The sequence below is a fragment of the Cottoperca gobio genome, chromosome 22 (assembly GCF_900634415.1).
Source record: "Cottoperca gobio chromosome 22, fCotGob3.1, whole genome shotgun sequence".
Classification (NCBI taxonomy): domain Eukaryota; kingdom Metazoa; phylum Chordata; class Actinopteri; order Perciformes; family Bovichtidae; genus Cottoperca; species Cottoperca gobio.
Genome location: NC_041376.1, coordinates 7,306,707 through 7,320,349, shown reverse-complemented (window position 1 = coordinate 7,320,349; position 13,643 = coordinate 7,306,707). Strand labels below are relative to the sequence as shown.

Below are 13,643 nucleotides of genomic sequence, written 5' to 3'. Positions count from 1 at the left end.
TCAAAGCGTAAGCAGCCATGTTTGTTTTGTAGACGAAACTACACGTCTGCAGGTGATGTGACAGGAAGCATTTTTGTTCTGTGGTCAAAACTTTCACGAAGAACACGCCAAATTCAAGATGCAATTTGTGTCTTTTAATAACAAAACAATTGACAATATAAAAAAAGTATGATGACCACCATAATAAAATACTTAAACTGCTATGGCAACAAAAACATTCACAATTATTTCAACATATCTTTCCTTAAGCTTTTAATACAAACTATTTTCACTACACTCTGCGACCTAAGTGATAGAAAGTAAAGGTAGGAGGCATACAGCTACAGTACATAGCAATGTGTTAAGACAACCAAGACAAGGCCTTGAGATTGAGACTGTGCTACTCAGTTGGTCGTCTGTTTTACAATATGATATCTGGCTCTAGGGTTTTAGACAAGGTCACATAAATAGATGTTAGTTTTTGCAGACATGCTCCACATGGAATCAAATACACTAAATCACTTCAAACATAATGCCATGCTTCGGTTTTAAGACTGGGACATTACACATTTATGAAGTAGAGTTATTACTATGTAACAACATTGGGATTTATTTGTCATTCTTTAGCATAGCCCCGTCGTTGTAGTAGTTTACATCTGTTCTCCATATTTCTGCTGTATATGTAAACAGTCATCAACATCCCAAAATAAGTCTGAGGAACTGAAATGCTCCAATTAAGGAATCTCAATTTCACATCATAGCCAGAAAATAAATTCTCTGTCGTTACTGGAGTAAAAGGCAATGATGCGACGTGTTGTCAGGGACTTCGAAGATCTTTCACGTACAGAACTGTCAACAGTTTATGGGTTTGTATTTTCTCATTAACTGCTATAGTTGGTCACACAGTCCTGAGTTGGCAGGAACTGGGAGAGGTCATTTCAGACAGCTGGGGGTGGGCTGAGCCTGCTGAGGGTTGCTGGCTGTTGTGGGAGTGGCTTGTCGGGGAAGTGTGTACATGGCACCCAGGAACTGATCTGCAATGCGTCCGGCCTCGCGGAGCCCGCTGAGCAGGGCGCCGTGAACTGTAGCTGGGTAATTCCTGATCGTGTGCTCCCCAGAGAAGAAGAGACGAGGAACAGGCTGAGAGGAAAAATAAAAAAAACACATTAAGATCAATAGGGGATTGTTGAGAGAAGAAAAAGTGTGGCACTAAACTGCCAGAACTCATCAGCCAACACATCAATATGACTCAATCGGCATGCCAACATCAAAACAGCCAAAAAAACATTTGTGTGGAGAAGAAACTGCTCGGCTTTGATTTGGTTGAGTATTGTGGGCAGGCCGGCATGCCTTCTCTGCCTCGCTTCTCACACACACACACACACACACACACACACACACACACACACACACACACACACACACACACACACACACACACACACACACACACACACACACACACACACACACACACACACACACACACACACACACACACACACACACACACACACAATCAAGATCGAAAGAAAACTCTTTGAAAAATACCTTTATTGTTATGGCACTCATGAGAGACCTAAAAACAACAGCTAAACTTTTGTTTATTTTTTGCTCCCTGATGAAGTTGATGGCGTAACGCCATCAAACATTACGATAAACAGATCGCGTTGGGGTTTTCTTGTGGCGACTGAGGATTGTGTAGTGTTTGTGTGTTTACCTGCGAGGCTCCAGGTATCGCAGGGCCGGGCGTGATGGGTTGTGCCATCAGGTCATAGTCGTTACCCGAAGAACCTGCCGCAACGTAAGAGTAGGAGCCCCGGGCCCAGGGGTCTGCACGCCAACGAGTGACCACGGTTTCCTTTGGCTGCCATGACGACAAACAACAACACATACTTCTTAGGAGTTTCCATGATGACATTAGAGGGACCTGTAAACAGCTGGGTGGAGAACAGGCCTCCATGCATATGATTTTGTCCCATTTGAAACCATAAGCAAATTATTTATAATGACGGGTGGTTTTGGCAGCGACTCCACTCGTGAGTGCCGCTCGCTGTGCGGAGCGGTGCTGGTTAATGGGGGTCAATTCCGGAACGGATTTTACATTCCACTCAAAGTATTGGAAAAACCAGAGAAAACTAATGACTGAGCTTAAAAAATAAAAAACGAGCCGCTGCTTTTCTGTAAACAACAAACATAATGAAGTCGTATTGGAACAAAACTGCCAGCCATGTTGAATTGTGTGGACATCGTGTTGGGGAGGAATAAACTATCTGGTACGTGGACTTGGGGTTACGTTAAAAAGGTCACGGTGAAGAAAGACGAATGTTCTAGTGAACATGGATGTATTGGAAACGACCGTGTGAGAGTTTGTCAGATGATGCACAAACGTGTACCTGTGGTACAGCGCTGCTTCCAAATATCCCTTTGAGTATGGCCAGGCAGCGCCCGACAATCACGTCATCGCTGATGTTCTCCATGATGCCGGCGGCCTCACCGGCCATCAGAGCGAGTAGGATCGGGGCTGAAAAGAGGAAAAAAGGGCACAATTTGTTACTGAGACTTTTTACTAAGCAAAAAGGTCATACAAGAAAGTAAATGTAGTCCAATAGAACATCCCTTTACAGTGTGAAAGCAAAAAGGATCTCTTGTCACCTTTGTAGAGGTTCCAGAAGAGGAAGAGTTCGCCCCGACTTGCTGTGGTGGAGCCGACATGACCAAACAGGTTGACACTGGGATCCCAGAACACACGGTCAAAACACAACACCACCTTCAGACAGGGAGGAGCACATAATAAAAAAACCGTCACACAACAATCACAGTGATTCATTTTATTTGAAAGCTCAATGGCTTGTGGAGCAAATTTCAGGTTCGGAAATACTTTATTTGTCCCCGGGGGAGATTGGATTTCGTAACAGTTGCTCCACATTTTAGAATAGAATAAGAAATATTAGATAGACATTAACGTAAGAATGTGCACATTGTACTACAATATATATATATATATATATATATATATATATATATATATATATATATATATATATATATATATATATATATATATATATATATATATATAGATATAGATATAGATATAGATATATATATAGAGATATAGATAGATAGATAGATAGATAGATAGATAGATAGATAGATATATGTATATGACAATATAAAAGTAAGTGTAATAACCAATAGATATTAATGCTAAAAACAAGAGAATTGCTTGAAATGTACAGTGTTCAGCTCGCTTCAGTTATGAATGTGTGCAAGGGAGAGCACCATCTGCTGGAGACACGGCGCAGTAGCAGCTCAGATTGCATAATAATGCAGTATTCTCCTCTGTGCTGCAGTAGAATTAGGAAATGAACTATTCTGCTGCAGATGATGCTCAGCAACAGAGAGAGTGTGTGAGAGCTGGTTGGTAAGGAGTGACGCAGAAGGAGCACTCTGATCCGATTGCCAACACGCTGTCAAAAAGCACCTTTCATTTGCACGCCATCGGCCTCCGACTGACTCTCCGCTCCTATAATTTACACATTTCCCTTTCAATCCTACTCTCCATCCTAAATCTGAGCCCAGATTTAAGACAACATGTAATGCACATGTATGTAATACCATCTAGGCAAGGAACAACTAATTCCAAATACTTATTGTGTTTTCCTCCTCTGACACTGAAGGTCAAGTTCCTAGCATAAGGACACTGCAGCAGAAAGAGAAGCAGGAGGTCTCTCTAAGGAACACACTGCATGATTTAAAACCTCACTTGAACATCGTGACTCATTTCAAGAGTTTGCACCGGTCTACACAAAATGACATTTTACACACGTTTTCCTGCAGTGTGTGAGGGTTTAGCATTAAAATCTCTGGCCCCCCACTTATTAAATGTCAAGAGGACTCAGGGCCGTGTTCAGGTGGTCCTAGAATCTGGACACATCAGAATGAGGTGTTGTAGTGTGGTTAAGGATATGATGCGTGCTAAGCACCATACCTTGTTGAGGTTGCCAAAGCCCATCCTCTGTATAGCAGACGTCTTCCACTCGGGCAGCGGGGGAACAAACTGCACAGCAGGGGGCTGCTGCTTCAACACGCCGAGAGGCAGGGTGCACAGCACAGCATCACACTTGTATATGAAGGTCTGGGTCGTGGAGCGCGTGTTGACTGCTATCACCTCACAGCCTGGAGAAAGAACAGATACACCGTTTAAAAACACATTGTATATCCATATGAAAATCAATCCATAGTGGAACTAAGTTAGTGGGCTAAAGTGGCAGAAGACAAACGCACCAGAGGCTGTGTACCGGACCTGCCGCACTGCGGTGTTTAGTTTGATGTCCAAGCCTTCAGCCAGGGCCACCGGTACGCAAGAGTAACCGTTCCTTACTGTCAAGTGGCTCCCAGTGAACTCAAAGTCATCATCCTGTGGATAGATTAACAACCCGTCACCCTTGCAGCACAATAACTTCCTGCTGTCCGAAAACAGAGTGCCAGAAGTATCTCATAGTTTAACTGGCAAAAAAAACTTGCTCTGCACATGAGATGTCACAGGCCTGAGGGTCTTTGTGTGTAGTCCTGACAATCGTCTTTCATTCCAGTTATCACGTTTCAAACGGGGTACGTGTATATACCTGATCCCAATGCTTGAGAGAAAGGGTGGAGAGGGGCGTAGCGTTGGCAAACTCCAAGTTGGCGAAGTGCCAGTCTAGGATCTGCCGATCCCTGGATGACAGGTAAACATCACTGTGGGAAACAAGGGAAGAAAAGAGACACGGTGATGTGCAGTGACAGCTATTCACACATCACAAGGACAGGTTCATTCATGCACAGGGTGAAAAAGCTCAAGTCAAACTGCTGCTGACATAATAATAATAACAGCTATTTACAAACACATAGCATTAAACTGGAAACATTGGCAACAATTTATTATTTTATGAATAAATAACAATTCAGTCAACGTTTATCTATGTATTTACTTTGTTACATTTTGTTTTACTGATGCCGAGGGGCACAACAACCATTTACCAAATAGAAACACATGTTACAGATTTTCTAAATGACAAAACAGAGCTGGGAAGTATGCATGACCAAAACAATACCTTCTGGTGTAATTGGACTATTGTCCAGTAATGACACATGTACTGTGAGGGTAAACAGTCTTCCTCCTCATCAAATAGAGTGAGATTTAACCTTTACACTAAGTAATGTTTGCATGTTAAGGGAAGGCGAGCGAAAGAATAGAGACGAGATCAATTAAATTCTGGCGGCTACAGCCTCCTCCCTCCCTACAATGCATTGTCATGGTGCACTTAAACTAATGCGATACCAAACAAAATGACAAGGCGTAGCAGTGGAGGAGATTTAGCTGACGCTTCAGAAGGCTTCGTTTACCTCGGTGGATTGGCCTCGAGCTCCTGCAGCTTCTCCTCCAGCTTGACCTGCATCTCCACCAACTCATCGTACTCCTGCACAGGGACGAGGCAGATGGCAAGAAGTTAACGCACCTTACTTTTTATCCATGTAGTATCGCTGCCAGAAAATACTGACACAATGAGAATTATTTTATTTTCCAAGATTTTGTGATCATGAATATGTCAGACTTTAGGAGCTGGTGTAGTGTGTGTGTGTGTGTGTGTGTGTGTGTGTGCACAAGGTACACACCTAGGAGGGTCATGTAGAAAGGACAAGCAGTTTGCACAGAAAGGGCTGACTCAACCTGTTCATCAGTTCACCACAATAGAACTAACTATAGCAGCAGTTCAGACTCTGGTGATACCACCTACCACGCCAGGCTTCTGGACACGGCTTCACCGAGTCAAGTCGAGAACATTTTACGTCCCAAGCTGACCTGGGAAAATACTACAAATGGCAAGAATACTGGAAAATATTCCCAAGGAAAAATATCCTGACACAGCCTTTAAAATCTCGTTACATGGTGTAGCCATGCATATCTGCTCATTCTGTCCTGCCGTGTGTGTGTGTGTGTGTGTGTGTGTGTGTGTGTGTGTGTGTGTGTGTGTGTGTGTGTCCGCAGACATTAAGATAGTCAGACCGTGATTCAAAGACTTGAAGTGGTTTCTCAGACAGCGGATGGGTAGCAGACAAATTGAGTTCAGACACCAGCTGTGTTTAAACCAACTAAAACCTCCTTCTAAAATACACACGTCGCAGTAGTGGAGGTGATTTATCTGCAGCAAAAATAAAACAGCAGCGCTCGCTCTAATAATACATCCTACCGAGGCATTAAACCACTTAAACACAGCCTGTCTGGTTTACTTAGAGAGCACGGCATTAAAGTTCTGTGAGGTACCCACCCTGACATAGTAACTTAAAATATCCATCGTACATGTTAGTGCGTCTGCAATATAATACTGTTACTAATTATTTGATCTTCAGATATAGTATATAGTGGTGGTCAACCTTCTGACCTGCAGGTACACGTAATAATCAACAAAGGAAATCTAATATTCCTTCAAAGTAGCTCAAACTACCACAAATACAGTAAAACTAAAATGCCTTAACCAGAGCCTGATATCAGTCTGAGAGTAATAAAAGTGTCAGAAAGGAATCTGTTCTGGACAACAACCAGTCTACATAACTCCCCCCCAGCTTGTAAATATTTGTAGGAAGTGTACAGTGATGTAAGAGCTCTATTGTAACTTTCTTTTATGAGTCAGCCTTTTTGATTAAACGTCTCTTTCTTTGTCTGAAAAAGTATTTTGAGCAAAGTGTTGAGCTCACTTTGCAGAGCGCGGTGAGGTCACGGTTCTTGCTCTTCACCAGGAACTCAGCTGTGATATCTCTGGGTGGTTTGACTTCGCTGGCCTCTTTATACTGCTGATGGAGCTCCTTCACCCGTTCCTTAGTGGTCACCATCTAAAAGAGAGAGAGAGAGAGACAGAGAGAGAGAGGATGTCATGAGGTGGAAGCAGATCAGCCTTAGGTCATTGAAACTAGTAGTGTTCCAATATTAAACCTTTCTTTCTTACCATGTCAGCAATTTACTACACGTGTAATTATTATTTTTTTTTCTTATGACAAAAACATTGGAAAAAGAAAAGTCTGTTTCCACTTTCCAAGATTGCCCTTTAAGCAGTAGAGTTCTTACTTATAGTCAGTTAGAGTTAGATTAAAGATGCCACTCATGTCTGTACGCTAAATAAGACTGTTGTCATCACCGTGACAAATAGTTCTGTAACCCATTAATGATTAGTGACCTTTAGAGCTGCAGGTAGAGCAGGTCAGCTGTGTCCCCCTACTTCCTGTCTGTGTGTTGTGATAGGCTACTCGCCTGCTGGCTCTAGCTTCATGTTACAGACTATAAGAGTGGTATTAATCTTCTCAGCTGACTCGCAGCCTCCTTCGCCTGCGCTGGTCATCAACAGTATCCAATGTTTCTCTGCTACTTGGTTTGCAAGGGAAGTGTCGTGGCGCTGTTGGAGATTCTGTCACCAACGACTCGACGGCATTAAGAAATGAGTTCCGGACTACGGAGGTCTCACAAAACTCGTGCTCACCTTGTTGAGAAGATCCCGGAGATCTTCCTGAGTCTTAACAATCTTCTTCCAGTGTTCTATCTGCTCATCTTTTACATGCTTCTCCTGCAGCCTGCAAACACAAAGACACAATTGTGGGTGTGATAAAAAATATCGATACACTCGAGTGTCGCAATATTGTGTTTTGTGGTACTGTTTCGATTTTTAATGAATAGTTTAAGATGCAAAGATTTGTGGTTTATTTTGTGTTGCGTTTTGAGTTTGGACGTTACAGAGGCTGAGATAAATACACTACTAAATCCCAACTATCGACTCACATAGTATGCATATGGTGTGTTCCTTATACCCCTTTGTCATGATATGTGTGGTATCGCTAGATTTTTGCCAATCGACAGCCTTAATTAGGATTAGTGTTTGTGTGAATCTGTAGAAATCTCTTCTTTGGGGACATATTTGCAGGATACATCTGTCACCATCTCCTGTGTGTGAGCTCTTGTGGTAAACACCATACTCACTGTATGACCACCTCCAGGGCCTGTCCCAAAGAAACAGGTTTGTTGTTGAGGAAGTTAAAGTCCAGCTGGTGGCTGAGGAACGAGGTGGCCTCCAGCAATCTGTTGAACTCTTGTTCCACCATCTCATCTTTTTCTTTTGGGACCTGGACACACACACAATCACACAACAAGAGCCATCAGTCACAATAATAACAGCAGTGATGGAATAGAAAAAGAAATTGTGATGTTTTGTTTTGATATGGCATTTGTACATCACTCCTTAATCCAACTTGTTACAGTCTATTTTTTTTTTTTGGGTAAGAAATGTATTACGTAAAGAAACCAATACTTACACTTGTGCACCGTTCGCCCTTAAGTAGTTAACCAAAGGATTAACATGGAAGAGATTGAGAAGACAAGAGGGGGGGGGGGGGGGGGGGGAGAGAACATATTAAGTAAACACAACTTTAACCTCAAACAGGTTTGCACAAAGTCAAACATGTACATTTAATTTGCTTTTTCCTGCAAAGAAGGAAACCAGTTACACATGATGTGGCTGCTTCAAGAGCCCTGCTGGCTAGTCTCCACTTCAATGGAGGTTCCCTGAACATGAACATCCTACTACTGTTGCTGCCACTTGATGGACAGAAGAAGAAAAAATAAGGGCGGGAAAAACACTATTTGTTTCCAATTTAATGACTTTTTTTTTTTACTGCTCTGCTCTGAAAGGAACTGGAGCTGTTGTTGATGACACGCAAGGGTAAGCAGTTAAATGAGTCCACCATTCATTGTGTGTTTGTGGCTGATGGAAAGCCAGATCCCTGCCTCGGGACAACAACAAGGCTTGGAGAACAGCTATAAACTCAAAACGCAGAGCGCTTGTATCCGGAACTCTTGTGCATAAATAAACACCTTCTGTTGAAAGGAAGTATACAACACAAGGTCCTGGTTTCAAAAATGGAATTTGGACACCGTGTCTAATGCAACTCTAGCCAGAGGTTAGCTGTTTGACAATAGCTAAAAACTAAATGTCAGTATGACTGAAGCAGGTAGATATTGTTCAGGCATCAGCTGGCTGGAGTAAACAACATGCATGGCCCTGCTGCCGTTAACACTTTAAAAGATGGCACGAGGTTATGTCATGTCTTGGCTTCACGAGAACACCTGGGATTTTTTTACAAATAACGATCAAGAGGAAATGAGCCATTTGTTCAACTCTTGTAAATATCATCATTTTATCTCTGGATTCTACTTGTTTGTATGAGAGCACCCCGAGGAGCTTGGCTGTGGCAGGATAATGGACGAGAGGCAACTCAATTAACTGGTGAGGAAATGTTGTTGTACTCACAGCCTGGCCGTTGGCTTCATACAGTGGACACTTCTGCTTGATCTTGGCCAGCTCCATGTTCACCTGCTTGCTGATCACTGCCATGGGGTTCCCTCCTGAACAAGCAGCCATACACACAATTAACAATGGCACAACAGAAACATGGACAATATCACCATCTACAGGTAGATTTGACTAACTGTAGAATCCCTTTAGTTTAGAGGACTAATGTCTGACTTTGTTAAACAGCCTCAAATCTTGTGTCTGTGATGATCCGGCATTAGACACTAAAGGTTTATAGGATCTGTGAGAATAAAAAATGACTGTCCAGCTTACTTTTAATGCAGTCTAAAAAAGCATTCTGATTGCAAGTTAAAATAATCAATAAAGTATTTTTTACTTAGAGTGCCTCGGACTGCCCATCAATATTGTTTTTTATTCTTATTCTTACTCCACCACTTGCTCTATCTTTATCATCAGTGACATAGGTTTACAGGATGCTTTGACTTCTTATTGTTGTGAAGAAACAGACTTCAGTTTTCACATAAAAGAAGTAAAATAGAAAAGGATCAGAATCTTACCCAGCCCCGTCACCACCATGGCTCCCAGATCAGCAACATAATTTCCCTTCCTAAATGTGGCCACTCTGCCTCCAACACGGTCCTGCATGGAGAAAGCAAGGCGTGTTAATGTCACTCAGTTGGTTAACATCTCTTAGACACAAATCTCACAAAGCTATCAATTATTTAATAGATACAGTAAATATGACAAACCCACAAATATACCTGAAATAACAGATAGATGGAAACCCTGTTGGTGACCTACCCTGGCCTCCAATACTGTAACATCCATCCCGAAGCTCTGCAGCTGCCTGGCTGCAGCAAGGCCAGACACACCTCCACCAATAACTATAACCTTGCCGGTCTTCTTAGCTGCAACAACAAGCAGTGAGAGCATTAAATGGGTATCCTTACACTACTGACCGTTCCCAGGTCAGCGTCTCTGAATCATTTCGTCTAAAAGCCAGGGTAGCTTGTAAATGCATGCGCCAGACAAGATTTGGTTTTTCTGGGTATAAATCCAAGATAGTATGGCTTGAAGAATACATGCACTGAACAAACATGTGTCTAACAGCTAGTGTTACTTATCAAGTGCAATGAACACAGTGAACTTACTGGGTAATGGCTTGACCCTCTTGTAAATGCCAAAGTTAACGAGACCATGTCTTTCCAAGTAGCTGTGTATCCTGTGGACCAGCACAGCATCACCTGCAAAGAGAACAAAAAGCACATCAAATCCAAACCTCTGTATGACTACAATATTCTTTCAAAAAAAGAAAAAAACAACAACATTTTTTTTAAATAAAATTGTAATAATGTAAACGTCTCACTCACTGTTGTATGGAGCTTCAAGCTGCTGTGCTGTGGCCTCAAAGGTCAGCTGGATTTTAGGGTTGTCCAGCCACAGTTGAAGCTGTAAGAGGTTAATATGAATTAAACTACAGTAGTAAATGTGTTTAAAACAATGATCGCATAAATCCTCCGTTTTTGAACACAAAGTCATGAGTCCACCCACACTGACACTTACTGTACGGTTGCGGATGAAGAGGAAAACCTTCTGAGTCTGCTGGGGTCCGCTGATGATGTCAGGGAAGCAGGCGGCCTCCTGGGATGTCATACGGTCATGAGGAAGACGGCTCTGGAAAGCGGCCCCTTCTACACCTAGAAATAAACCTACAGATCACTATACTATTAATAGCATTGAGTGTCAAGACCAAAAGGAAGAGCATTAATGTGCGATGAGCTCTGACATGAAATCCAACACAGTGACTGTGTGAAATACACAGCCTTCATGCTAGTAGAATAATCTCTGCAATCTCGAAAAAGAAAAGATCAAGCCTTTACACATTTTAAGTTTCTTTCCTCAGTTAAATTTCACTGCTTTGACATGATGCATCGAGTTTCAGACTTACCAGAAGGCTCCTCTGGTTCACTGTCATTCTCTTCCTCTGGTGGTGGAGGTGGTGGAGGGATGACTTGCTTCCTCTCTTTCTCTGCCTTGGCATTCCTCTCCTCCTCGGAGTAATATTCGTCTTCCGACAGATTAGCCAGGCTTTCGTCCATCTCGCGGTATTCCACCTGCAACGGTGGGCACAATAAAGGCATCATTAAAACCAGCATTGCAATAGATTGGTCGGTGAGCTCCCACGGCACGCCAAAACCTTTCTGGGAGTAGAAAACAAATACCATGAACATCACGCTGCAAAGACTATAAGAAGTTACCTCTGTTGCTAATTTCCACTGGGGCACATAGGCATGTGAGAACCTGGGACTTGATATAGAGAGCAATATTGCACCTGAGGTTTAAATGATGACACGCGTATTGATCCTTTAAAGCAAACAAATGGTCATAAAATACAGTGAAATCTGCCACTGCCATATCCTTCATATCTCATTTCAAGTTTCACCCATAATCAGTTTTGGCAGTATCTTCTCCTCCCTGAGCGGGAGGAAGGAGAACCCTTAGATATTTACTTTTGCTCGCTTGCGACGACTTGTTCTACGAACTTCAGCTGAGTCTTGGTCTGCCCCCCCAGGGCCTGCTTGGTGAGGCAAAGGGGCTCCCCCAGGTTCCCCACTAGGGGATGACCTCTCCTTTTTCTTTACATCCATGGGGCCTGCAGCCGAGGCTGACGTACCAGTCTGGGCATCAGAAACTGGGACCCTATCACCTCCTGCTGCTGCTGCTGCCGCTGCAGCTGCAGCTGCTGCTCCCACAGTGGATGAAGAGGAGGAGGAAGAGGAGCCAGCATCTGATTTCTTGCTAGACAGCATCATGGAGGATGTCGGAGGTCTCTCCTGAACAAAGGGGGGAAATACATTTGATAAAACCCATCAAAATGAAAGTTATGATGTTTGTTTGTTTTTTTAAAGGGAAACTTAGTAAAATTACTCAAAATAGTATAATTAATAGATAAAAAGATTACAAACTATTCCTATAAGAAAATATGAAAATGATGAAGTGTGGGTTGTGCTTACTGTAAATAAAAATCCCAAATTTATTTGAAAACTATAACCTACAAAATCCATGCTAAATGGTTATTTCACAGAAATTAACTCAGAGTAGAAACATTTGTTTACAAGCCCTATGTCAACTAGTCACGTGCTGTTGGGGGGGGGGCAGTGAATGCACCTGCAACAAAAGGCTAATAACCACCAAATACTCTCTGGCTTTAGGAGATTATTCACCCAAAAATGGCACATCTGCATCACTGGATGATTAAAGAAACGTTAGCTAACTGTGTATGAATGTCATGGTTTATGAAAGGAGGACTTCATGGTTATAGTAACCTTTTCTTGTTTCACCCATTTCTCCGTGCACCTGGTAATATCCATTCAAGCACTAAGAAATGAAGACAGAACCAGAATTATGGTTACGAACAGGACTTGACAAACGTGTTGGCCTTTCACATTATATCCATTGAGATTGTGTTATACCTTTTTGAAAACCCGTTAACAAATATCCACTGAACATTACAAGACAATCAGACAAAATGTGCAGAACACTGGTTTGCCAGGATTTAGCCAAGTGAGGTTACCCACTCGAGAAAACCTGAAAAAGATGAACGTGTCCTGTATGAATCCTGGGGTTTGATTAATCCATTTGTAGAGGACAGCCAGTGTTGTTGTGCGGAGACCGTTAGTAGTTGCTAGATATCATTCCCGACCAAATTGACTTTTGCTAGCTAGCAAATGAACTGCAGAGCTAGCAGCAGAATGATAGCTATGGCTAACAAGGTTAGCTTGCGTTAGCTAACGGTAGCTTTGTTCTTGACAGCGACTTGCATATGGACCAGATCAATGTGAGATTATATTCCTTTAATCTGATTGCAACAAAAGATGTACTGCAAACATAGATTAGACCGCTTCTAAATGTTTTTTCTTTCAAATGTATATTACGAGACCATGCTATGTTAGCTAACGCCGCTAACAATGAGACTTGGCTAGCACCAACAGTGGCACAGTAGCAGGTGCGACCTAGTGAAAAAGAAAGCGCCGGCTTCGCTTCCAATAGGATCTGAATTCATAAACTGAAAGAATGATATACAGACTTCCCTATACCAGGGAGCATTGTTTATTTTAATAAAGGAATGCATGGAATATTGAAAATATTAATATTACCTCTCAGTCCTCGGAAGATGTCAACACAAAGACGACAGAGTAGTAGGTCTCCTTTCAATTAACTCTTTCGTGATTGGTGGACCGAAAACGTTACCCAATACCTCTCAGCGAAACGATTGGTCCAAATAACAATCAATCAAAAGGTAGGCGGGGATTTAATAGTAAA

The 13,643-nt window shown here is 42.3% G+C and overlaps 1 protein-coding gene across 5 annotated transcripts; it reads right to left on the bottom strand.

Moving 5' to 3' along the window:
- Positions 1-112: 112 nt before the first annotated feature.
- Positions 113-13,586, bottom strand: kdm1a (lysine (K)-specific demethylase 1a). Of its 5 annotated transcripts, none has more exons than XM_029460693.1 (22): positions 13,478-13,586; positions 12,647-12,698; positions 11,831-12,154; positions 11,269-11,437; positions 10,884-11,029; positions 10,691-10,769; positions 10,472-10,564; positions 10,122-10,228; positions 9,878-9,959; positions 9,318-9,412; positions 8,323-8,340; positions 7,991-8,133; positions 7,497-7,587; positions 6,721-6,855; positions 5,371-5,444; positions 4,611-4,722; positions 4,270-4,402; positions 3,974-4,161; positions 2,635-2,749; positions 2,376-2,503; positions 1,700-1,846; positions 113-1,119 (listed from the first exon to the last, which is right to left on the bottom strand). In XM_029460693.1, exons 2-22 carry the CDS (start codon positions 12,689-12,691, stop codon positions 913-915), a joined length of 2,631 nt encoding a protein of 876 aa, XP_029316553.1. In that variant the 5' UTR covers positions 12,692-12,698; positions 13,478-13,586; the 3' UTR covers positions 113-912. The 5 variants fall into 5 exon arrangements, with proteins under 5 accessions (XP_029316553.1, XP_029316555.1, XP_029316558.1 ...); XM_029460695.1 differs by having other exon boundaries at positions 11,269-11,434; XM_029460698.1 differs by having other exon boundaries at positions 10,884-11,017; positions 11,269-11,434.
- Between the last annotated feature and the right edge of the window lie 57 nt (positions 13,587-13,643).

Excerpts from the sequence above, each read along its gene's own strand:
- kdm1a (XM_029460693.1), bottom strand. The coding sequence starts at position 12,691 with ATGGATATTACCAGGTGCACGGAGAAATGGGTGAAACAAGAAAAG. Across the intron at positions 10,565-10,690 it reads GCTTGAAGCTCCATACAACA|GTGATGCTGTGCTGGTCCAC; the intron begins GTGAGTGAGACG and ends TTCTCTTTGCAG. Across the intron at positions 1,120-1,699 it reads CGATACCTGGAGCCTCGCAG|CCTGTTCCTCGTCTCTTCTT; the intron begins GTAAACACACAA and ends TTTTCCTCTCAG.